The 24,802-nt window shown below is 38.8% G+C and overlaps 1 protein-coding gene across 4 annotated transcripts in view; it reads left to right on the forward strand.

Moving 5' to 3' along the window:
• EML4 (EMAP like 4) overlaps window positions 1-24,802 on the forward strand; it is a 169,848-nt gene that overhangs the window by 141,107 nt on the left and 3,939 nt on the right. For all 4 annotated transcript variants that reach the window (XM_050893482.1, XM_050893483.1, XM_050893484.1 and 1 more), the window contains 10 exons: window positions 2,102-2,236; window positions 2,463-2,598; window positions 4,406-4,557; window positions 6,126-6,251; window positions 6,371-6,502; window positions 7,128-7,195; window positions 13,423-13,511; window positions 14,722-14,819; window positions 19,464-19,551; window positions 20,811-20,909. In XM_050893482.1, the coding sequence (XP_050749439.1) occupies window positions 2,102-2,236; window positions 2,463-2,598; window positions 4,406-4,557; window positions 6,126-6,251; window positions 6,371-6,502; window positions 7,128-7,195; window positions 13,423-13,511; window positions 14,722-14,819; window positions 19,464-19,551; window positions 20,811-20,909 (1,123 nt within the window). The remainder of the gene's footprint in view (window positions 1-2,101; window positions 2,237-2,462; window positions 2,599-4,405; window positions 4,558-6,125; window positions 6,252-6,370; window positions 6,503-7,127; window positions 7,196-13,422; window positions 13,512-14,721; window positions 14,820-19,463; window positions 19,552-20,810; window positions 20,910-24,802) is intronic.

Here is a 24,802-nt window from a genome sequence, read left to right on the forward strand (position 1 = left end):
GTAAATACAACAGTTTGTGAGACACACATTTGATCTTACTTGGAAACTGCAACTATGTAATGCTGCTGGCTTGTGTAAGAGCACAAAAGAAATGTATTCTTAACTTGTATATTGGAAGGATTTTGAATATTGGAGCGCTTATAATTACATTTTATTCATCCCTAAGAGCCAATCCAAATAAAGCAATTCTCTAATATTTTCCTAATTTAAAAAAAAATAAATCCTGGGAACTTTAAGAAACTGGAGTGATGATTCAGTCTGTAGTTGTTTATTTAAAAAAAAGCAAACCAAAACTTTTAGACATTCCTTATTTTCATTTTTGTCTGAATCGAGTTCCAGACATTGATTCTCAGTACGTGTCTCTTCTTATTTGAGGTCCATTAGTACTTTTGTAGATTGCAATCTTGTCTGCTTTCCTGTTTTTTTCGTAACCACCTAAGTTTCTGATCAATGAGAAGCATTCAGAGGTGTTGCGCTCAATGTCCATGTAAAGTTGATTCCACTGGAAACACCCAATCCAATAATAATTTGCTATTGAAGTCCATATTTTGAGACATCTTGCTTTGCATTATACAGTATCAAGCGAGGAGATATTACATGGATGTGGAACTGAGTATTTTTAAATTTTTTTTTAATCATGAGTCATCAAGTGGAATACTCTACAAGCATAGATGTCTATATGATTACAAACTTGCAGTTTCAGATAACAAAGTCAGGTTGGTTTGACCCATTTTCTTTAAATTATGTTGACCAATACTAATTACATTCTATTCTGTAAGTTTTAATGTAATTCTATGCCAGTATTTTCATTTCCTTGCTGATACTTAATGTGAAGCTATTTGGCATATGCCTTGTATTTCCCATTTTATTGACATTATGTTTTGACTGTTTTCACTCTCCAGGGAGTTCCTTGGTGTTTCAGAACTGGCTAAAAACAATTTGGCAGGGACAGCTTGCCCTTCAGTACTTAATCACGTTTAGGACTTGATCTTGCAGTGTCTTAAGCACCTTCCATGATAGGTGGTGTGAGCAGATTTTCATCCCTTGAGCTAGGGTGCAAAACAAGCCTTTTCTCAGCTGAACTCCATTAAATTTTTCAGTCCTTAGTTTCCATGTGATTTGTGGATATAGCAGATCCACTCATGTGGAGAAAACTGTGTGTGAGAAGCATAATTCAATGAATATGGCCACCAACAAAAAATGAAACTTAACAAGGTTGTTTTCCTAAAGTGAGCCAAAAATGGTGATGTGGGAAAGGGTACTCCCACAGGTGCCGATTCAGCAGCACTTTTACGTATACTCCTTTAAAGCATGGGCTTAAATCTCATAGAAGTAAATGTATTGATGCACTTAAGTGTTTTGTAGAGTCATTGCCTCCAGGAGATTGTCTTCAAAGACAGTTTGGTTGGATATACATTAGAAGTTAGATAAGTGACCTGTCAGTTTGTTATGTTTGTAAAATCTATTGGTAAAGGATGAAATACTCGCTGAGGTGTTAGTAATTCAGTAACAGTATATGCAGCCAGTAAAAATACAAAGGTGGGATCCTGTGTTTTAGAGTTTTGAGTTATGCAGGCTTCTGTTTTTTTTCTTCGTGAGGCAGAAAGGAGAGGAAGAAAGAACCCAAAGGAATTTTTACGGAATTTCAGAAAGAGAATGATGGATATAATCCTACTATGTTACCATTGTCTCACTTGCCTGTGTCACAGCTTTGTTATCCAGAATAGCAAGCTAGTCTGTGTAAAAACTAAGCAGGGTTTTCAACCCAAAAAAGTGTCTTATACATCATTCACTTCCCATGGCAGAAGCCTCACCTATTCCAGAAGGCAGAATTTTGTGATTTACAAAGTGAATGTAAAACCCTGACTTTTCTACTGGAAGTTTTATAAAGATCTCTTATGAACGTAAAATATCAATATATATAAAATGATATGTGCAGTCATTCAGACAGTTGATTTAGCACAGAACACTGACGGATTCTTTCAAGCGTACAATGAGCTGTCTAGTTCCTCATATCTCTGTTCTGAAACTTGGGATTTTACATATGTTTCTAGTAGTTAATGTCCCATCTGAATAAATATTATTTCTGTTACTATTTCAGACTACAAATGAAGTTGTTCTTGCTGTAGAATTCCATCCAACTGATGCAAATACCATAATAACATGTGGCAAATCTCATATATTTTTCTGGACCTGGAGTGGCAATTCATTATCAAGGAAGCAAGGGATATTTGGGGTAAGAATGTCTTGATATCAGGTCAATTTTAAATCAATGGAATGATCTGCTCACGCTTTCTGTAAATTTGCTCCGTTGTTACTGTATACTGTTTGAGCAGAGGTAAACAGACAAAAAAAGTTAAATTCTGCTTATGTGTATGCAGGGTGTATGGGTGTGGATACATTATACTAATTACATAAAGAGTACAAGCAATTATCCCTTTCCTTTGCTTATTTTGTTTCAGAAATATGAAAAACCCAAATTTGTTCAGTGTTTGGCTTTTTTGGGAAATGGTGATGTGCTCACTGGAGACTCAGGTGGGATAATACTTATATGGGGCAAAACTACTGTAGAATCTACTCCAGGAAAAGGACCTAAAGGTAGGATGCATTCACAGTTAATTGCAGATTTTAGATAGTCTGTAGAAGACAAACATGAAGGATTGCATTAGAAAAGGAATAGGGACACAAGCCTGACTAAGGGTGTACATTTCCTGTTATTAACAGGTGGTACTAAACTCCTTCAAGTCTCATGAATTTGCTGACTTAAGAGCAATCTAGAGTTTCTCAATAATTAATGAGACTGTGCCTGAAATGAATGAAACCTACTTTATCTAAATGGTTTGCATTTTAAAAAAATGTGCAGTTAATCAGCTTTCCTTTCATCCTGAGATTTGAAAAAGGCTGTAGGATCAGTTTGAGGATTCTGCAGGCTAGCTTTGCCTCTTCAGGCTTATGTTGTACTGTGCTTAGTCTCACAGGAATGTCATTAAGTGTTCAAGCTGATGTTAATAGGACTTGTATGTGAAGGAAAAACATAATGCGTAGTTGTACCAGTTATGCAAATAAGAGTATCTGGTTTAGCAGATACTCAAGGCTTGGCTGTAAAATATACTTTTAAACCCATCTTATTTGAAATTTGGATTAAACTTACTCTTTAGGGCACAGCTTTTGTAAAAAAGAAAGGAAAATGATTTGTTACCCAACATATGCAGACCTGGCACAGTTGAGCCCTAAGGTAACTTATAAATTCAAGGATAATTTATTTTACTTGGCAGCTATTTCAAACACTGGTTTAAATTGGTATGCCAGGAAAACATTCATGTTAAAAGTAAATTCTTAACAGTAAGTCTGTTTTTGTAGGTAAATCTTTTTCTTGTCTTTCAAGCTAACTGCAATGGAAAAGTAATTTAACAAATTATCTTATGTTTAATTTTGAAGTTCTTGTGCAAAAATAACCTTTTCCCAGTATAATCTTAAAAGATATCAAATAGAACATTTATTTACATTGGCTTAATTAAATATGGGATCTTGTAGTTGGTTTATCACATTAGATTGGTCACAGGACTTGATCTCAAACTCTTTCACAGTGTGAGAGCATGCTGACTTGAACTGACTTGAGCCATAGGCAGTCAGCAAAGCTAAGCTGGTATATATTTGGATGGTGTTTTAGGCTTTTTCTGTGATTGCTATTTGAAAATATGCAAGTCTCAAAGCACTAGAATCTTGCTTTTTTAAAAATATACTTTCCTACAGCAGTTCTTTTGACATGAAGACCCGATTAGGATGCAAAAGACTTCCTTTGCTACCTTTGTTGTTTAATTTTCTCATCTCTCTCTCGTTCTTCCTAGTGTTTTCCTTTGGGTAGACTGCTATATTGATAGATGCCAAATGCTGGTTATACTATTTTTAAGTGAGGCAACATCCAGCATTAGATATTAGGTTCATGCATCCTGGAAACTTTGCTATAAATAATTTGCTTTTTATTCCCCTAAGACTATAGACAACAAGTCTTTGAGTTTCTTTTAATAAAATAACTTCAATTCTGTTCTAATAATGACTTGCTAAGTATTTATTGACTCTAAAGGACAGTTTCTCTTGCATCTGGAAAACTGTGTTCCATTTTGCAAATAGTTGTTGTTCTTGCCTTCACAAGTTGTAGGAAAATCAATCTCAAAAAAGTTTCTATTCAGAAAGGCAGGCCCCTTTGTTTTATCTTTTTATCCTGTAAGAAAACACTACCACCTTGTGTTTGCAATACTAATCCAATACTAATAGCCTGATAGTCCAAATGTAATTATTTATTATACACTGTTACTTTATTCTTCTGCCAAAAGGCACAGCTTTTTGTAAACCCCAGGTGAAAAAACAAGTAGTGTTCTTTATTATTTTCTTTTTGTGCATGTAGGAGTATATCAGATAAGCAAACAAATCAAAGCTCATGATGGCAGTGTGTTCACACTCTGTCAAATGAGGAATGGGATGCTGCTAACTGGAGGTGGGAAAGACCGAAAGATCATCCTGTGGGATCATGATTTGAATCCCGAAAGGGAAATTGAGGTAAGAAAGCAAGAGTGACAAGGAAATTGCCTTGAGCAAGGTACTGATGAGCAAGACAGAGCCCTCCCCACCCTTTGGAGGATTGGTGGTTAGGATGATAGAATATCTTCTGGTTGCTGTCTTTTTAAGTGGATGACAATGTTTTGTAATAAAAGTGTTTAAATTTTCAGTCTATAAATGAGCCTATATGAGGCTTCAGTTCTCCTCTTAAGTTGAACAGAAATTTAAAGGTTTTTCTTTCCTCCAAGCCCTTCCTTAGTTTCTTTTATTCGTCCCTTTTTTGAGGATATTCTTTAGTATCACCTGTGTTTTTGTTAAGTTTGCCTGTCTGGAGAAAGACAATGTTACCAGGATTTGAGGATTTTAATAGAATTTTTGACATAAGGCAAACAATCAGTAGGATACATATGGGTATTCAGTAAGTATTATTGATTAATAAGCTATGCTGAGGAACTTCTTTTAACTTTATCCTGAAACAAGTGTTTAGTGAATATGTATGTCTTTGTGATTTGGCTATATGGCAATGCTGGGCAAATGGGGATGAACTGGGAAAAAACTGTACATTATGGATTTTTAAATACTTTTTTTTTTCCTCTGACAATAAGATGACCTCTTGAAATAATGTATTCTTCTTAAACAGTTGTTCTAATAATGGTTACTCCACTTACCTAGTGTCCATTTATAGCAGCAATTTTTCCTTAACACGTATGTTAAGTTCCATCTAGAGTTTGTTCTTACCTTGAATCTAATATTGACCTTTAGAAAACATGGCTGAGACTAAGCACTGACTATCATATACAACTCTTAGGCTTAAGTAACACACTCTATTTATATCAGTGTCTCTGTTTTCCTTTTGTTAATAATGTTATATTAAAGCTACTGTTTTATGTTGAGAAATATTACCAGAACCCTGACAGACAACTTTCTGAATGATTGCACTGATTTTTCTATCTTGTGTGACTAATATTAGTGTATTTTCTAAAGATAAATCATTTAGAAAACCAAACAAATGCATACTGTAAAATAAAGCAGTGTATCAGAATTCAAGCATGCAATAAACAAACTCAGTAAAATTCAGAGTCATTGCTGACATAAGGCATATGAACATTTACTTAAGGCTAATCAGGAAGCATTAAGAAAATCAGGAAGCATTTACTGTGTGCTACAAGATTTTTCTTATTTTTCACAATGTGTTTTGAAAAGTAAACGGTAACTGTGTAGTATTCCTATCCTTGTAAGATGAGTTGTAAGGTTGTGGAGTGCATTTGTTCAGTGTATTTGACACTTAAAAATCCATGTGATTTAATTTGTAATTTTTTCTACTGAGACTTATTAAAATGACATAATTGTGATTGTTTTGGAGTGGGATCGTCTTGTATGCTTATACTGAACAAATAAATGAGGTAGGTTTTGGGTCAAGTCCTGATCTAGTGTATACATGATTAGATTGTTCCTTTTTACTGGGAGAACTGCAGTTCTGGTACTGTTGTTGTGCACTATTTGTGGCCTTCAAAAATAAGCACCTATCAAGATGTGTGATGTGATTTTACAGATGTTTCTTTTCCTAGGTTCCTGACCAGTATGGAACAATCAGAGCAGTAGCAGAAGGAAAAGCAGATCAGTTTTTAGTGGGTACTTCACGAAACTTTGTTTTGCGGGGAACATTTAACGATGGCTTCCTAGTAGAGGTACAGGTGAGCACAACTTTTTTTTAAACTATAACACACAAATGTAAAGGCTTTCCCTGCTGGTGTGTTATTTTAAGAGAGTCTTTATTTTATTCATTGTTAAATCATATGTGTGTTCTTTCCAGGGACATACAGATGAACTCTGGGGACTGGCATCCCATCCTTTCAAAGACTTATTTTTAACATGTGCCCAAGATAGGCAAGTTTGTATGTGGAACTCTGTGGACCACACACTGGAATGGACCAGGCTGCTAGATGTATGTCAACCCTTTAATGTTAAATATAAAGCTGGGAAACAGGAAAAAGCATTAGTTTTCTGCAACACCCTTGTCCCATCTGATTGCAAGAGAAGCAAAAATCCTGTAGTTACGGCTTTAAAAACAGCTATTCGGAAGCTTTGATAAACTTAACTAGGCTCGTCAGACATTGTATAGACTGTAATCTGGTTACCATTGTCCAATGCCATTCTGACAATCCAAGTTGAATAAAACTTAGTCCTTTGTTCTTGTTACAGTTTAACTTTTTTCCCAATTATTCAAACAATCTGAAGAGGATATCGTACAGTTATGCAAGGTTTGGCTTTAGATGTCCTTCCTTACTGTCATTGTTCATTTCATATTTTCGCTAGTTCTGTCCTAATACCCAAGCAAAAGTATCTTTTTACACAGAAATTTAGGCTTTTTACTTTCAAGAAGGTCATGTAGTGCATGTCACTGATACATTAAAAGAAAAAAAATCTGAGGATTAGAAGCATGCTGCTAACTGATTGGTTTTTCCTGTGTCAGTTCACCTCGGACTTTCAGGGTAGCTTTGGTATAAGGAGAGGTGTTTGACCGTAAGGAAGCGGGCGGGTGAATGATGTGTCTGTGCTTCTCCGTTCAGGAACCGGGGCACTGTGCTGACTTCCATCCCAGTGGAGCAGTGGTCGCGATAGGAACGCACTCGGGCAGGTAAATGCCTTTCGACTGAGTTGTGATGATTGAAAGTTTAAAGGAGACAATTTGATACTACGCATCATGTATTGGAATTCATTTGCTTTTTATTCTTTTTGCTTGAGGTTATGTAGCCTAAAAAGCGTGGGGGAAGGGGGCAGATCTTTCTTACATGGATTAGATGAAGACAGAAGGATTATTTGACTGTTGTTAGGCTGTTTTGGTTTTTTAACTACTCTTTCATGAAAGCCCAGATCTTGATTTTTTTTTTTTTTAAACTATTTTTTTTGCAGAGGTTTCCATGAGGAGTCCTTATTGGCTTTACCAAATACCATAGATTTTAATATTGTGTGTGTGTATGTTACATTAGTTTATAAGACAGATACAGTACAGATCTTTCTCTTTCCCAAATCAAACACACTTGCAACCTTTTAAACTGACGTGGAGAGGCAAGTGAACAGGCTAGTATTTTGATTTTTGTGTAAGACAGAGTTCAACGTGGCACAGTGCTGCAATGAAATGCTATTGAGCTGTTCATATTCTTCCTGAAATCATTGCGAATTTGAAAGCTATCAAAACACAAGCTGCATTTTTTAACTCGGGCTTCTTTCAGTGGTGGAAAAAATTTGTTTTAATTCATAGTCAAACTCTGGCTTGGTATCATCACCCAAGAAAGGAGTCTCATGCAATGGATTTTTAGCAAGTACCAATTAAAAGAAAAAACAGGATATTCATAGCATTAGAAAGGCGAAAGGAGCAAATATTAAATCTACTAGCATTTTTATTCTGTTTTTCAGTTATAGCTCATGGTTGACAACTTGATGATAAAATAATGCATAGTGCACGTAAGAAAATTGGGATTTTTTTTTTTTGTGTGTGTTTAATTCACTCCCTAGAAATTTTTTTGTACCTAACCTCATGCCTAAAAACCATTTAATGTTTGGTTTTTTGAAACTGCTGAGCATGTGTAACACCCTTAAACTTTCCTGGAAAAACAAAATGTTAAATACTTTTTAGGGAGTTTCCTTCTCCAAGATGAAGATGCAGTCTGCACTAAATTCATTAGGTACAACACCAGGCTAGAAAACCTAGTTTAGTTTCCTAAGAAAAATCTTGCTGAGCTCTTGTATATTTGGTTTCCATGTTGTACCTTTCCTTTTTTTCATCTCTTTCTAATTATAGCATTAAATTGAACAAGTGTTTCTACCTTCATTAAACAGAGCAGAAGATACTGGCCTAATAGTACTTGAAACAGGGAAAAGGGAAAAGAAGGTCAGGCTACATTTCTTGAGAGTTATTAGACATTTTTGAAATTACATCAAAGCACAATCAAGGCATATTGAGCGGCCAAAGCATTCAGTCTGTTGTTTGCTTTTGATTGACTTTTTTTTTCCCCCTCCCACAGCGTTTAACGTTACTTTTTCAGTTCAGCACTTTTCAGTTTAAATTCTTATTTTTAAATTACTTGAGGCAACCAGTTTATACTGTGTTGGATAAGTTTATGATGATGGCCTTGGGTTTGGTTGTTTTTTTTTTTACCCTGTTCTTCTTGGAACTAAGCAGTGATAATTTCACCGTTATATTTTATTGTGTTCTGAAATTGCATGATTCAATGATAGGTTTGAAATATACAAATGAAACTGAATTGAAATGAAGCCTGGTAAGTGTACAAGTGGATAAGAAATAAATGGAGTTGTGAATCAAGATAAACAGACTAGTTTTAAATTTACTGCCTAACCAGCAGCATCACGCGGTGCTTTCTGTGCCAGATAATCTGGTCCAAGGGAGTTATTTCCCAAGGAATGAGGGCTGCGTGATATATCTTGATTAACGTAGGAGAAAATAATCTCAGACCCATAACAAGTCATTTAATAACTTGATTCATAGCCCAAAATGCTGAAAGCAAATATTAAATGAGTCTAATCTAGTTAGGACTCAATAAACCCAAACCTTGGATGTGTCTATCTGTTGCCATTCTAGTGCTGCTCTGCTTCCAGTACGGAGGTCAGTAAGACAGGGGTAGGGAATGGAGCATTAAGAAAGTTGGGTTTGATGGTTAAAATTGTGACATCTGAAGAAAACTGAATTTTCTACCTCTCTTCCCATTCTTGTCTGTTGTTTCACAGCGGTGTGTTTTTATCAGGCCAACACGTCATGGTTTTGGTGTTTTTTTTCACGTACCGCTTCCCATGATGAGTATTTTGGTATCCTTTCCCTTTTTGGGCTGTCTGCTGCAGGTTTTGTTACCACTTCTTCAAATACCTGCTGTGTACCTCATCATCAATTGTCTGGGATTAAGCCTGGTTTGGAGAGAACTAATACTTTTTGTGGATCCTGCTGTTTGCTGGAAATGCACAGCTGGAAAACTAAAAAGGGCTGGCAATCAGAAATCCTACCAGAAAAGTGGGTTTTTCAGGGTGCTGTACAGATCCTTTTGCCATGCTGCCAGTGGTATTATTTGCAGGGAAGTAGACCTTTCTGTGACCAGTCATGTAGAATACCTTGAGTGCTGTGCATACGAGTACTCAAAAGCACTGCAGAAAAAAAGACTAGTAAGATTCTTACAAAAATACTAACATTATTAAGAAAACTGAAGGCTGAAGGACAAGACCAGCGTAAGCCAGAGCCATGAGGAGGTAAATCAGTCAACAGAGCTATTAAGCTTTATACCAGTTCAGCATCTGTTGTGGTATTAAGATGAAGAAGCCTAAATATCCCAGGGAACCAATCTTGTAAGATGGGTTGATTTGTTCACTCTGATTAATGCCTTGCAGGTTCAACATTCAGCATTAACTAAACGTGGGAATTGCAAGTTTAAGTGCAAAAATATATTACTACTTTGGAACACCGTTTCCCTGGTGATTTAATAAGAAAAATTCTACATTCACAGATGTGAATTATCAGTAATAAATATCTGTCATGGGTCAGAATTTGTTTTCCAAAAGAGAGTAGTTTAAGGGGTTTTGTTTCTAAAAACATATATTTTTTTAGATAGGTTATTAGTATTTTTTTAAAGCAAAGGAATGGGAAGACAAGAAACAGATGAAAATAGCAAAAGTTCTGCCTTTGTCTTGTTGAACTCACAAACAAGTTAAGCATTAAGTTATCTTTGGTAACAATTGGGAGAAAAATCAATAAAAATCAGAAGAAGCAAAAGAGCCACTATCTTACAGCTGGGATACCATTCATCCATTTATTTCATCCGATCGACAGATCAGAAGTTCACTTGGCGGCCAAGCTTTGCATTTCACAGCCCTTAGGACTTTTTCAGGGTCAGCTGCCGTTTGCCTGTTGCATAGCTTCGTGATGGAAGGAAGATCCTCTCCTGAAACGCAGTCTCAAGGTGGACCCCAGCTGTTTGCGAGAAGGGCCTGTGTGGGGCATGCCGATGAACTGCTGTAGCTGCTAGACTGGAGCCACTTTTCATGGAGACGGGCTTTCTTGCTGGCAGTTGCAGTGTTTGCCATGGCATTGAGAGAGCTTGGAAGAGTGAAGAGAGCATGTCCGATTACAGCTTGTGGAAGCATCAAGAAAGAGCTGAACTAGATGTGACCAGTGCTTCCTTCCTTAAATTATTATCAAATTGTCACAGTGCACTGACTCTTTCCATGGTCAGCTAAGATTGCTGCTAGTATCTCCTGTTCAGAAGAATTTTTGGAGAAGGACTGGTGTCACAAAATGCTGTCTCCTAATGCCAAATGAAATTCAGTGTGCAATCTTAAGAGCAGCAGCAGTTTTGCATTGTGTTTAATACCACACAGTACTACCTCTGCACTTTCAGTAAAATGGGGGGGGCGGGGGAGTTTGCATGTTTTTCCGGTTGCGTTTTAGTCTTTGGATATTTTTCATTTTACATAATATTAACTGGAGGATTACCTTGGTCAGGTAACAGACTCGAAGGACCAACCTAAAGAGCCGGTCTCAGGGCCAGCATCAAGAGGCATGTCCCTGCCACAGCAGCCTCCCTTCCCTGCCCTGGTTGTGTATTTTGGGACGTGGAGGGCTCAGTCCTCCCCTTGGCTGTCTGGCAGAAGCGCTGTGCAGCATGGTCACCCGTGGGAGGGCATGGGAAGGGGGTACACATCCACTTCATGGAAGACGGCTGCTTTTGGTTGTTACTGTGCTGATCATCAGTTTTTATATCCAGGCACCACAATTATGCTGCTCCAGATAAACAGGCATCATACTGTGTCATCTTGCTGGATAAATAGATTTTACAGTATAGTGCCTAAATTTTCTGGTAAAGCGAAAGGTCTTCCTGTCTCCTCTTTTGCTGTCTGTGCACAAGACGTGTGTTGCCCACTGTGGCTGAGGCAGTGAAGAGCCTCCACTCTGTGCTGGATTCAGGAAGACACAAAATAAAAATGAGACAGTGGGGCATTGGCTTTCAGACCAGCTTCTCGTGTTGCTTGAAAACCGAATGACTTCAACTCAGCGATGCCTCCATGTGTGTTCTTCACACTTCTGTTGTCGTCCCATCAGGATGTACTTTTAGAGCAGTTTTGCTGTCATGACGGAGTGATTGTTTTTCTTTCTATGGTGGCAAAATGGCATAGGTACCCTCTCTCTTCCCCCCCTGCCAAACTGTTCTGTGGTTTTGTTTGTGGTTTTGGGTTTTTTTTTTTAATTTTGGTTTGTTCTTTAATATCCGCACCCCTGTCAGGGTTATCAGCCAGGTAGCATTTTAGTGAAGCATTTGGCAGGGCCAAAGGGCGGCATAGTTTGAACTAAATAGCAGAATAGCAACTTGTAACTCCTAATGCATTTAGAGAACCTGCAAAGCTTCAGTGTGTAGATTGGAAATCAAAAGTCCACTTTCAGCAGAGGATTACAGCAGAGAAACTCTGAGCATGGTGTCTACTGCAGACATATTAGCTGTTTTCCACTGGTTCCATCTGTCTTGCACACAGATTATTCAGCAGTCCGTGGTATGCGGGGCTGGGTTTTATTATGTGTATGTCGTTTCATTTCTTTCACGTGGTTCTCTAACCACAAGCTGGTTTTAAGCCATTGGGACCAGGCCACTTTCCAGATAGCTAGCAGCCGGACACTGGATCAGCTCGAGCTGGAATCTCATCTCCATCCATAGAAAGCAGCGATGTGCGCTGTTGTTCCTGGAGTTTATTTTAGGTTATACAAGTTTGTTATGAAATAAATGGTCCTAGCTTTAGCAGTGTTCCACTGAGTTCTCTATGAGACAGCAAGTGGAATTGACTTACTCGTTTCCACAGTGTGTGAACTCGCCATTTGCCACTAGGGATGGAAACCGGCTGTGGCGTATGCACACGGTTGTGAGATCAGAAGTTTGGAGCAAAGTACAGCTTTAATGTATTTAGCCATGTTGACATCTTACGTTTTCATGATATACGTGTATGTATATATTATTAGATTTTTATTGTCTTTGTTTTGCTAATGTTCGCTGTATTTAGGAGTTAGGTGGGCATCAGAACCGTTGCAAGATGCTCAGGTTCTGCTGATCTTGCCCATCTTGCTGTCAGTGGCCGTTTCGGTGTACGGGCCACTGAGTTCTTGTAAGCTTCTCTGAGCTTTTTACATGTGCCTCATAACTAATACTGCAGGTTAAAAGTTATTGTTAAATAATAAAAAATGCAATTAATTACCTTAGTTTTAAATCATCCAAGCAGGAAATAAAAAAAGCTAGGTTCTGAACCATCAGATTTCAGTAAATGGTTCTTCCTTCTTACTTTGATAAAATTATTCATAGAAATGGAAAGGACTGAGGGGAAAACACCAAATGAGAATATACTTTGTGTTTAAAATGAGTATGGAAATGTTTTCCACTCCCTTCTACTACTTCTATTTTATTTTTTTTAACTTTGCTTCATACAAATTGAAAGATCAGTTTATATATCAAAGCTGTTCTTCAAAATGGGGAAGAAGTAGAGGATTAAAATTCAGCTGTAGCCTTAAGGCTTCAGGATGATAAGGTGCAGTCATATTAGCTATCTGGTGGCATGTTTATCATCCAGTAGACATTTTTGGTGATTACTACAGTGTTCAAGGGAGGGGGAAAAAATTGGGCAGTATTTAGAATCTTTTATATATTCTTCACTGAAACTTGTATTGCTTTGTGAACCAGAAAAGCATTCCATTAAGAACAGATGTTCGCTGTGCTGCCCTTGAGGGGCTAGCATGAGAAGATGAAGGCAGGCAGTGATTATTGCTCTTTTGCTTGCTTTTTTGTTTAGTGGAAGTGATACTCATTGGAATTCTCCTCTCTCTAGGTGGTTTGTTTTGGATGCAGAAACGAGGGATCTGGTTTCAATACACACTGATGGCAACGAACAGCTCTCAGTGATGCGCTACTCAGTAGGTAGGCAGACTTGTACGTTCAGAATAATTGCTGATAAATGAAATGTCTGTTCTGTTAAACTGTCTTAAACTATTCCCCAGTCACTAGAAAAGGCAGAGCTTTGGAAAAAATCCTTTAAGATGCTTAATATATAACTGAATACTGGGTTACAGATTTGGTTGCGTATGCTAAATGTTGGAGTTTTGTAACTGCAAACATTACAGGCACCTTTCCCAGCCTTTCCTTCAAGTTGATCTGTACTGTTATAATAAAAGTTAGCTTTGCTCCCAGAAAAACTAAAAGTTCTCAACTAAATAGTTGGCAGGTTAACAGAAAAGTCTGTAAAAAGCTTAGTATTTCAGCAATATTTTAATATACTTCTTAGTTAATTTTCAAGTTTATTAATACAAAACCATAAAACCAAGCTCAGGTCTGTCTGAAACTCAGAGCTGTTTGTTCAGTATTTGCTATGGGATTACATGGAGTCCAAGCCAGCATTGAGTCTCCTCCTCAGACGTGACAGGACAGATCATCAGAGGCTGAATCCTCTCTGTTAAAACTGAATGGAAGAACACTCTTGTAAATCTGTTTCTTGTTTGCTTTTGGATAACATGGCATGTCAGTGGGCAAAATATTCCTCTGCTGCTGCCACATCTGTCAAGTGCAGCAATATATTTCAAAGCACGGATGTTCATTGACACTACAGAGGCATTTGATCGTGATTCAGGGCAACTCTTGTCCATGTAATTTTTTTAAAATGGAGACAACACAGGTTGGAAAACTGCTTCTAATGTTTGAATGCTCCACTTGTCATTTAGACCTTAATTAGTGCAACTCTTATGCAACTCTTCCCTGCGTCCCTCCCCCCCCGCCCTCAAAAGCTAAGCTAACTATAGAGTAAATACTGTTCTGCATTTTTTGTGATGCAGAAAACTCAAGCCTGCCTGCTGTCGACATTTTCCAGATATCCAGTGCAATCTGAGGATTTATACCCTGTCCGTTGGACGCTTACTTAAAAAAAGCAGAAGTGAAAGAACTTGCCCAAAAAACATACCCACAAAGTAAACAGATACTGACTGAAAAACAACATAATGTAAACAGTTATGTATCCTTAAATACAAGTCATAAGCAGTAGTTTCATTGAGACTATTGTCTTAGTGATAAATCTGAAATCATTAAAATTTGGAAAACAAACATTCTGTTAATTTATATCAAATATTCTGTGTTGTAGATGGCACCTTACTTGCAGTTGGATCCCATGACAACTTTATTTACCTCTACGTAGTAACAGAAAATGGAAGAAAGTATAGCAGATATGGAAAATGCACTGTAAGTTTTGGAGCAAATATAATCAGCAGTTCTTGCATTTTGATGTTATACATACACTAAGACGTATAAGATGTAACACTCTCCGGATTGATGCTTTTCCAGTTTTAGTTTTGGTTATACATTTTATGGGGTTTTTTCAGCATTTGATTGATTTTAAACTTCAATCTGATGGGTACTGCAACCGTTAGTGTTAGGGGAACACTTTTGCATCAAGTATGACTAATTTCTCAGACTATTGACTTTTTCTTTGAAATGGGAAATTAGCAGTAAGATGGAGAAAGGCCTTGTACCTATTTGCTGAAACTCTTTCGAGGAAAATATTATACTTGTTTGGGGGTATTTTCCCCCTATTGGTAAAGTACTCCTTGGACCAATATAACATTAGATGGTGGAATTTCGTTAGAATATGTAATTTTGGATGTTGCAAATATGCACTATTTTCAACTGTAATTGTTACTACAGAATTTGGAATTGGGGGATACCTTAACTATAAATTTCTGACCCAGAGTAAATAAATCTAAGTGTAGCACAAGTAGTGGAGTTTATATTAGTCCTTACACGTACATGAGGTTGTCCCAGTGCTAAAAAGACATACTTTTTTTTTCCTTAAGTATTTAGTTATCTAACATCCTGGCCTTAAGTTCAGCTATCTCTTGAGGTTAATGGGAATATTTACATAAAGAACATCTGAACCTTAATGGGATTTGCAAATGATACCATAAGTTCACATTTGAGATGTGAATTTTTTTTTTTTAAGGAATACATCCCCTGCTCAAAACACTTTTTATGTGTTTGTCACCCATTCCATTTCTTTAGTTTTAAAAATAAGAGAGCTTCTCAAGCTGCTTTGTTAATTTGAAGATGGGAGGTAAGGGGACCATAAGGCTAAATTGTGGGAGTTTTGGGGTTTTTTTTATTATTTCTAAGATTTTTATTTTTTCCCTGCAACCTTTGATGCAAGACTTGCGGTGGAAACTGTTAGTTAGGGGGAGACGAACAGGCATTAGGCAGTCCTTTAGTGCCATGTATGGTGTCTTTGAGAGATTTCTACCCATCGTTTGGCTGAGGACACCCCGTGGTGCTAGAGCATGGGGGTCCAGAGCAGCCTGGGTCCAGCTGCTGCCGGGAGCGTGGGGCTGCCAGGGCGGTCAGCACCAGTGGGTTTGCCCCATTCCTGCAGTATGCAGGCTGGCAGGGAGGGCTCGGCACTGGCACGGCATGCGGCTGGGAGGGAAGGCTCTTGGGTGTGCTGGGGACTCCTCAATGGCAGGGTTGTGATGCAGCGTGAGCCAGGGCGTCCTGCAGCCCCTGAGCAGGATGGTGATGGGATTAGCCAATAGCACAATGGTCGCGAGACGAGAAATCAGATCTGCAGCCTTCCCGGGGAGCTCAGGCAGTGGGGAAAGGGCTGAGCATATAGGGAGGTCAGACTGGGCACCCAGTGGGACTGGTGGGAACAGCAGCGGATGGCTGTACCTCAGTACAGCATTTCACCACACCGCTTATTTTTTAACCATAAAAGATAAAATCACTCAGAGATGGCAAATCTTAACAGACGTAATATTTAGATTGCTATGTACTTCAAGGTCTCTGTGAGCTCATACGTAAATGAGATCATTTATTTCTGTACATCGTATGTATTATGTATCAGGAGAGAGCATATTGTAATTTAAACCAGCATCTGTATGTCTGTCTGTCCCTGTGCCTTGGCAGGAAAGGGGTTTGCAAAAATTGGGATGGGAGAAATGAGCATTGTTATACTCAGGCAGAAGCGTTAAGGTTTCAAAGCAAATATCTGTTAACCATTTTTTTCAGTCTGAGTGACTGCGTGTAGAAGCCAGAATTAGCAACCTGGTTTCTACTGGGGCTGAGCTCCCCTCACCCTTCCAGCTTGTGCAGAAGGCAGCAGCGTGTTAGCTGACCGGAGCGCGCCGTGAGGCTGCTGATCGGGTTTCACGTGCCCTGCGCCTCCCTTCTGCTGCCTGCCAGCATGCTGGCGGGTTGATACCGGCTTGATGCTAAGCAGGGAGACACCCAGGCATGCTTGGGACCCGGAGTGCTCTCCTGGCCAGTGCTTGGGCGCTGGCACCACGTCCTTCTGGCGTTCTGTCATTCAGTAGCCTTGCCGGTGACCTCCAAGTAGTATAACTCAGTCCTCCTGGTAGTCAACTTCTGGTTGTTTCTTCCAGCTTGAATACATTATTTGAATACTTTCAGAAGGATTTTATCTACTGAACCAGCATCAGCTTGTGCATAAGGGCTGTATGACCACTGTTACATTTAAATCCCCTTTCAGTCACAACCAGGCTTTCTGCTGCTGCTGGAAAGGCGAGTCTCTGACCTGTGAGCATGTTTCCACAGTGAGAGATGGTGTTGGTTGTGATCAGAAAGAATTTCAGATGAGCCGAAACAACCATTTCAACTAGTGCAGCTGTTTTTTGAGGGCTCCAGCTATGCAGACAGCAATGTGAAGGTATGGGCTGGGGTATGAACTTCCAGCGTGTCAGCAGCTCTAGGGTAGCTGGCGCTGTCTCTGTTTGCCTTACATCAGAGATATCTGTTAGCAAAGGAGAAGCAAGTGCCGTGCGTTTACTGAGAGGGCTGTGGGGTGAAAGCCACATGGGCAGCCACACTGAAGTATTTGATACACTGGACTTAACCTGAAATAATTAGTGTGCCCGTCCTATAGGCTGTGGGCATTTCAACCCTTGCACCACTTAAGTCTGAAACAGATAAACTTTGCCAATGAAGGAGAGGGTTTCCATTTAGTCAGACAGTTTTATTAGCCAGTGATAATATGAGTAATTATGTTCATTGTATATAAAGGTACAGAAAAGGAAGGAGTAAAATGTTGCCTTATCTCAGTGGGCAGCTACCAAAGAAAGATTTTAATAGAAAATGGGATTGTCCTATTGAAAATATTACAACAGTGTTATGTTCCAGTTCATCGTTCGGTGATTGCTTGCCTGAAGGGATTTTGCAGCATGGAGCCCCCTGGCCAATTGCTTTGTTCCCTCCCCCGCCGCCCCCAGGAATTTTAACAGCTGCCAAATGTCTGGCAGGATTTAGTAAATGACTGACCAATTCTTTTCCATGTTGGAGTTCGCTTGCAAATTTGAAGACTTGGAAAATAAGGGGGTGGGGGGTGGAGAAAAAATCCTAGCCAACTGTGCATTTTTTTTTTTTTTTCAAAATACCAAGTTTGCATGTCGATATCATATATCCCACCCATGACTGCAAAGCAGTTATGTCAATACGCAGTTCCTCTGCTTGAGGCAGAGACTAGTTCATAAGTAAATAAATCTTAAAGGCTAGCTTTTCTGCTAAATGTTTTTGCGGTCTCTCACAGAGGACCTGGGGACAGGGAGACAGACATGGGTGTGTTTCTGCATGTAATTCTGGAAGCAGTCAGCATCTCTTAGAGCTCTCTATAGAGGAAGTTGGCGTGGTGGGTGGCATGGCAGCCAGTGTGGTGCTCCAGCATGGCCCTGGCACGGCAGGTGCAGGCTGGGCCAAGAGACCTTGCGTGGGGCCGAGGGACACCATCTTCATAATGCCCACTGACAGAGGGAGATGAATTGCCATCTGTCAGTCAAGAAAGTAGTGTTTTGTTGCCTGGCAGAATGACTAGGAAGGGGAGAAAATGGATGGCCTTACAAGGGGAAGAGGAGCAGTAAGAAGAAATGGAAGGGTGGAGGAAGAAAAGAATGACATGGATGTCTTATTAATTTCCTACCCTATTCTCTACAGAGAAATAATTTATTCCTACCTTATACAAATATATGGCTTCTCTGGAGCCTCTCATAGCTTTATTATTACTGTTATTATTACTACCAACAAAAAAGTTTGTGCACAGGAAAAATATTCTGACTAGCTGCATTTAGCTTCTCCCTCAAAAACAAAGATGGATGTTGAGCCCTCAGTGTGCTCTTGATGGTGATAACTAAGCAATTAGGCCAAAGTGTTTTGATTCTTATATAGATGACTCTGTGCCTATAGCAAAGACTCCTTTTGAAGCTGGCACTAACATGCATGCAGTGTAAGAAGCACAGCAGAAACTTTCAAAAAGCTTATGAGGGTATTCTTGTAACACCAGTCCTTGATCTTGTAGTTTTACATGGTGTTTGTTAACCGAGGTATCCTAAGTTTTTAGGATGAGCAAAGGTTATTCGAATGTGTGTGCATTTAATGGAAGTTATTTTGAATGGATAGAGAAATAAAATAAAGTCCTATCTGTCACTTTTCTATTGGGATCTAAAAATGATCCTGTGCAAGTTACTTGCCTTTCTCAATTAGTAGCAATGTATACTTTAATTCAAGTACAAATATGAGTTCATCCATATTTTAGCAACATACCTTCTAGGAGTAAATCATTCTGGGGTCCGAGAGGGACATGGTTTACAAGTGAAGAATCCACCGTGCGGTGGGAGAGGCACGATGCCCAGCCTGCATTTGTTTAGCTGTTAGCGAGTGTGGCACTGTGGAGTAAGGAGCCTTTAGAGGAGCACAAGTGAATTGTGGCAGACCTGGGGTGGGTGGGCAGGTGCTTTTTTGCTGTTAGCTGTCCCATCTGTGGATGCAACTTCTGCTTCTGTTTGAATTAAAGTAAGTGTTTCACATTGGTGTTACTGCGTTCTTCTCCAGGGACATTCCAGCTATATTACACACCTTGACTGGTCACCGGACAACAAGTATATAATGTCAAACTCAGGAGACTATGAAATACTATACTGTAAGTATGAAATTAAATACACTGGAAACAGAAGTATGTACTAGCTGTCAGAATATTTAGAAGAATGTGTTTGATCAGCACTGTCCAAAATGCTTACTGACAAAGGAACCAATTTGAACTTGTGTAACCTGATATCTTGATGTTATTCAGAGCTGTGTATTACCTAATGGCAATGCCAAATACAGCTTGCTTCTTTACAAGGTCATAAATCAGTTTAACAGCATAGAATTTACAGAACAAGTGGCACTACGTTTTGATGTTGGCCCGAAGTTCTGTAGATTGAAAATAATATATACAGTTGTCTAATTAGTGTCAACAGTACCAGTTATTTTGGGGGAATAAAATCAGTGGGTCTGTGCCACTGTTCTGTTCTGGGGTTTCTTTTTTTAAACTTCATCTTGGCTGGTGCTGTTGAACACTAAGCAAAGCAATGATACTAATTCAATGAGTTAGTGGTGATAATATTTTTGTGTTAGTCTTTTTTTAATATGTGAAAATACAAATTGAATATATAGTGGTTATGTCAAAAGTTCAACTTGCATAGTGTGTATCAGTCTGTTTTTAAATTGTTTTTTGTATTCTTGTCTTCCTGTGGCTTTAGCTAGATCCAAGAGGATTGTAGTTCAGTTCCTGTACAAGCAAGAAGAGCCAGCAGTTTAAATATCTGTCACCTTAACATGTTCTTTCTGCCTGTCACAGCTTAAGTTTCAAATCTGGATAGTGCAATATCTCAATCTACCAAAAGGAAGTGTTGGTGCTTATAGTTGCCTGTATAGGGAAGCAAAGAGCTGTGACCCATTAGTACTGGGCTGGTGTATTGAAAGACGGACAATCTTTCCAAGTTGAAAAGCAGTCTAAGGCTCCTCTGGCAGTAGTTGCTCGCTGTTTTAAAAGCAGAGCTTCTTGAATGATTGATTGAATTTTAGCACGTCAATGGAGCTGGTAGGAAGGAGAAATTATTCTATTACAGACTCTATTAAAGCATTTTGTAGAGTAGGTAGCAGGGGACTCAAGCTGCAGGGGAGTGTTTTTGAGGTACGCTGATCTGAAGAGGGAAATGAGAAGTAAATGTGACTCTTAAATACCAAGCGAAGCTTCAAGTATCTGGAATTTGATAAAAGTACTGGTCTGCCTTTGTCTCTACAGTGTTATTCCAGATTGATTTTAAGATGCATTTGTTTACTGTCTTAGCACCTTCAAAGAGCACATAATGTAAATATAATTTTATATGGCACAACTCATCATTCACTTTTTTACAGGGGACATTCCAAGTGGCTGTAAGCTAATCAGGAATCGTTCTGACTGTAAGGATATAGATTGGACGACATACACTTGTGTGCTAGGCTTCCAGGTGTTTGGTAAGCACCATTTAACTTGCTTTTAAGCTATTCACGCTGTGCTTTCGTGTTTTCTTTTGCTTCAATTTGTCATTAGAAATACGCTGTTAATGATTATTGAGGATGGTGCTGAGATGACAGACCAAAGAGACTGACCGCAATACTTGTCTGTGATACAGAGCACGGGATGCTCTACAGACAATGTACAATTGAAGTTTGGGATTTGATTTTTCTGCTGTCATTTTAGGCTACCAGTTTTGGAGGCACTGAAGCAAAAAGCTGGTATTTTAAAGTGCTCATATGGCACTTTGCTTACCTTGTTTTGGGATAGGAACAAGCCTATGTGAGTGTAGATTATAGTTCATGACTTAAAATCACGACAGCGCTTTGATACCTGTAGTCAGAGGTGAGTAATATACACTGCTTCTGAAGAGTAAAAATGCTTTAAAGATTAAACAGATTCTTTACCTAGTAGTTTATTTTTAAAACGTACAAAAAAATTTACAAAGCTGACAGATCTGCTTTTAATAGTGCAGTTTGAGACGGTGGCCAAACAATTCAGACTGCTTTTGCTGAAGGCAGCTCTGTTGGCCATAAATGAGGAGCCCCTCTGTGAGGGGTTGAAAAGTATGGTTCAGCCTGTCAGTGTTGTAAAACCAAGTTGTGTGAGCAGGATGCTGAATGTCTCGCTTTCACCGCTGAGATCAGATACCTGCCTCTGTTCTTCATGTTGTTGGAAACATCAAAAGCACGTAAATCAGCAAATTCTTTAGAGGTGAGGGTTAGGTCTACAAATCTTTTCTTCACAGCTACTAGGAGTTCAACTTTGAATATCAGTTTATATGCAGGGTAGAACAAAATCAGTTAAGTCTGAGTGCTTTCTCTAGCTTCTGACACCTGTCATGCATATTTTAGGACTGTCTTATGCTTAATGAGCAAGTAGCCTTAAAGGATTGCAGTTGATGTGTGGGCTAACACTGACACTTTTGTGTGGCATATTGGTTGGGTGGAGGGCATGTGATGCTTTATAACCAGGCTTGATTTCCTTTCTGGGTACCAAAGATCTGAGGCAGAGCAGGGAGAATAAAGGGGTCAGAGAAGGAAACTGACTGGTTGATAAACTGCATAAATATTTTTGAGTTGTTTGGAGCTTGAGGTAGGTAGCAGAAATAAACAGGACCGTGCTGTTTCTGGGGCTGAATACTGTTGCTTATTGCTAGTTTGATGAAAATATTGGGTCCCATTAGCCTGAGAACTGTGAACCAGGTTGTGTACATGTTTGGTTTTATTCAGTCTGTCTGGATGAAGTGGAGAGTGGATGGCTGTTTCCTCCTGACGCTCTGTGCATATAAGCCTAGGCTGACATGGAATTAGTCCACAGCAGTCATTTCCTCACTGTCCTTGCTGCTGCGACTGAAATAATAGTGCAACACAAATGCCTTTTTTAAAATGGAGTATCAGAAGATTCAGGAGACGCTACAGGAAGTGAAAAGCAAAACTCTGATGCTAATATGACGTCTTTCTCCAGGAGCAATGAAAACACTTTGTAAGGACTGAATATTCCTTCTGGAATAGCTTTGGCGCTGAAGCCATTTTATATTTTATGCAGAGTACTTAAATCTACCAGAAACATGGAGGTAGCAGACGGTGACTCTGTTGCTACTGAACTTTTACCACTACATTTGGTGGTAGAGCACACAGAATAAGGGGAGCAATTCTCTGAATCCCAGCGCTTTCCCAGAAGCATCCTTTACTCTGGACTTAAGGAGATGAGGTGTGGAAATGCAGAAGGAGTTTGGTTTCACATCTAGACCATTGGCTTTGTCTTTTTAATAGCTGTCATATAGAAGCTACTGGTGACTGGGGCCAGGCTGGAGGTGAGCAGCTCCCATAACCACTGTTTTGAGAAGCCTTTTTACTTTTTGTTTTTAAAAAGTGGATAAGTCTGCTGATCTTCTCTGCATTCTCCTTTGGATTAATACAAACTTTAACCACTCTGGATTAAGTTTAATTAGTCTCAACTGCTCTCAAAATCTTCAGTATGCAAGAGGACCTGGGAGTGAAGTAGATAAAGCAGATAATGCAATGTTGTTCTGGGGCAGAACAGAATATATTTAAACTTCCTAGCCAAGATTCACCATGCCTTAATTTTATATTGTCTGGTAGTCTGACACTCTTTGCAGAATCTTAAAATTATGGCTCGGTCTCAGACAAAGGCAAGTATTTTCCCATTAAATCAGACAGTGCAGCTAAGCCAACCTAGCAGATATTTGCTGCCCAAAGGAGAAGTCTGGCTCTGACCCGAGGGTCAGCTGGCTCAGGGTTCCAAACAAGCTGGGGGCTGCTCACTTTGATGTTCAGGAGAGAGGGTTAAGTTTATGGGATTTGGGCTTTTGGGGTATGTGTTTTACTAATTTAGCTCTGTGGATAGTGTGTCCGTAGGCTTAGGCATTGCAGTGTTGTCAGCAGAAGAAAGAGGATGGAAATGCATGGTTCAGATGAGAATAGCATCGCTCCTTTTTGGCAGTTGATATTACTATATTGGCTCAGCAGTATCATCAGTCTGCACCCCGAGCACTTGAAGTCACTCTCTCGTTTACTGCACATTTCCCACACTTTCGTCTGAGCAGATTCTTTTGAGAGGTTTACTGCTGGCTAGCAGAATTTATTAAAATTGAAGTGCTGCTGTTGTACCTAATAACAAAGTCCTATTACTTTGTATTTTGGGTATTTTTACAGTTATTAAGAACTAAGAACTTGGTCATATTAATGTCTTGTTTTTTCCATGTTTGCCTGATGCTTTGAAAGCAAATCCTGCTGTCTTATGACAAGGGGTTGTCTTACCTTTAGAGCTGCTAGAGGAATTTGTAAACACAAAAGATGTTTAATAAGAAATGCAATCTTGAATATTAGTCTTTTTAATCTTAAATTAAAAAGAAGAGGAAATAGCATAGCTGTTTGGCACAGTCTGCCTAAGGTGGTAGCTGAAACTTCAGGAAACTGATCTGAAGTTCATTTATTACTCCCACCTGATAACAGTATTTTATATATAGAATGCAGGAGAAAGTTAAAATTCATTCATTTTGAGCTACTTGAAAATTCTTAAATAGTATATATTTTTCAGATTTATTTCATTCATGTGAGAGCACTAAAATGTTTCTGAATACTTTCCTTAGCATTTTATGTCTTTATTTAGTAAATTACCTCCAGTGTAGCTTATTGGCATTGTAACAAGCTTAACAAGCTGCCTTTGTTATTCTTCAGAGAAAATAAAGTTCTTACTCCACCCACCGAAGAATGGAAAAAAGCAACTTTAAAGTTAAATGCTATTTGCCATTTTGCTTAAAAACAAGAAGAGATAGTGTGGGAGTTTGAAAAAGATAAGGCAATTCTAAGTTGGTGTTTTGTGCTGTATAAAATAATAGACAGCTTTTTTTTAGTAGACAGTGTTTTTTATTTTACCAAAGTCAGTGATTGTAAGGGAGGAAGAAGATATTTTCATATCTGATAATGAACATCCCTCTCAGTCAACCAGACACACAGTTTTTCAGGGTGGGGGATGAAATTTGAGGGGGGGAAATTCCTCCTAACTCCTGAACTAATCGGAAACCCAAGTCTGAGCTGTAAAAAATATGCTACCTTTGGCATAAATTAGTATCTTATAACCCCTTGCTTACCTTTTGTTCAGCTTTTCTTGCAGATGTGAATCATCAGTTTTGTTATAGGAGTCTCTAGGGTCTTTATTTTTTGTTAAACCTAGAGCCTCCCCCCTCCCCAATTTGTTCAATGCTTTTCATCCAGGCAATGTTGTTATTCTTTTGTCTAGACATATCTGTGTCATTCTTTTCACTTAAAAGCATATTGAATAGTACTTAAGCACTTGACAGCACTTACATCTATGAAACTCATACAGG

Source organism: Gymnogyps californianus, chromosome 3 (assembly GCF_018139145.2).
Source record: "Gymnogyps californianus isolate 813 chromosome 3, ASM1813914v2, whole genome shotgun sequence".
Taxonomy (NCBI): Eukaryota; Metazoa; Chordata; class Aves; order Accipitriformes; family Cathartidae; genus Gymnogyps; species Gymnogyps californianus.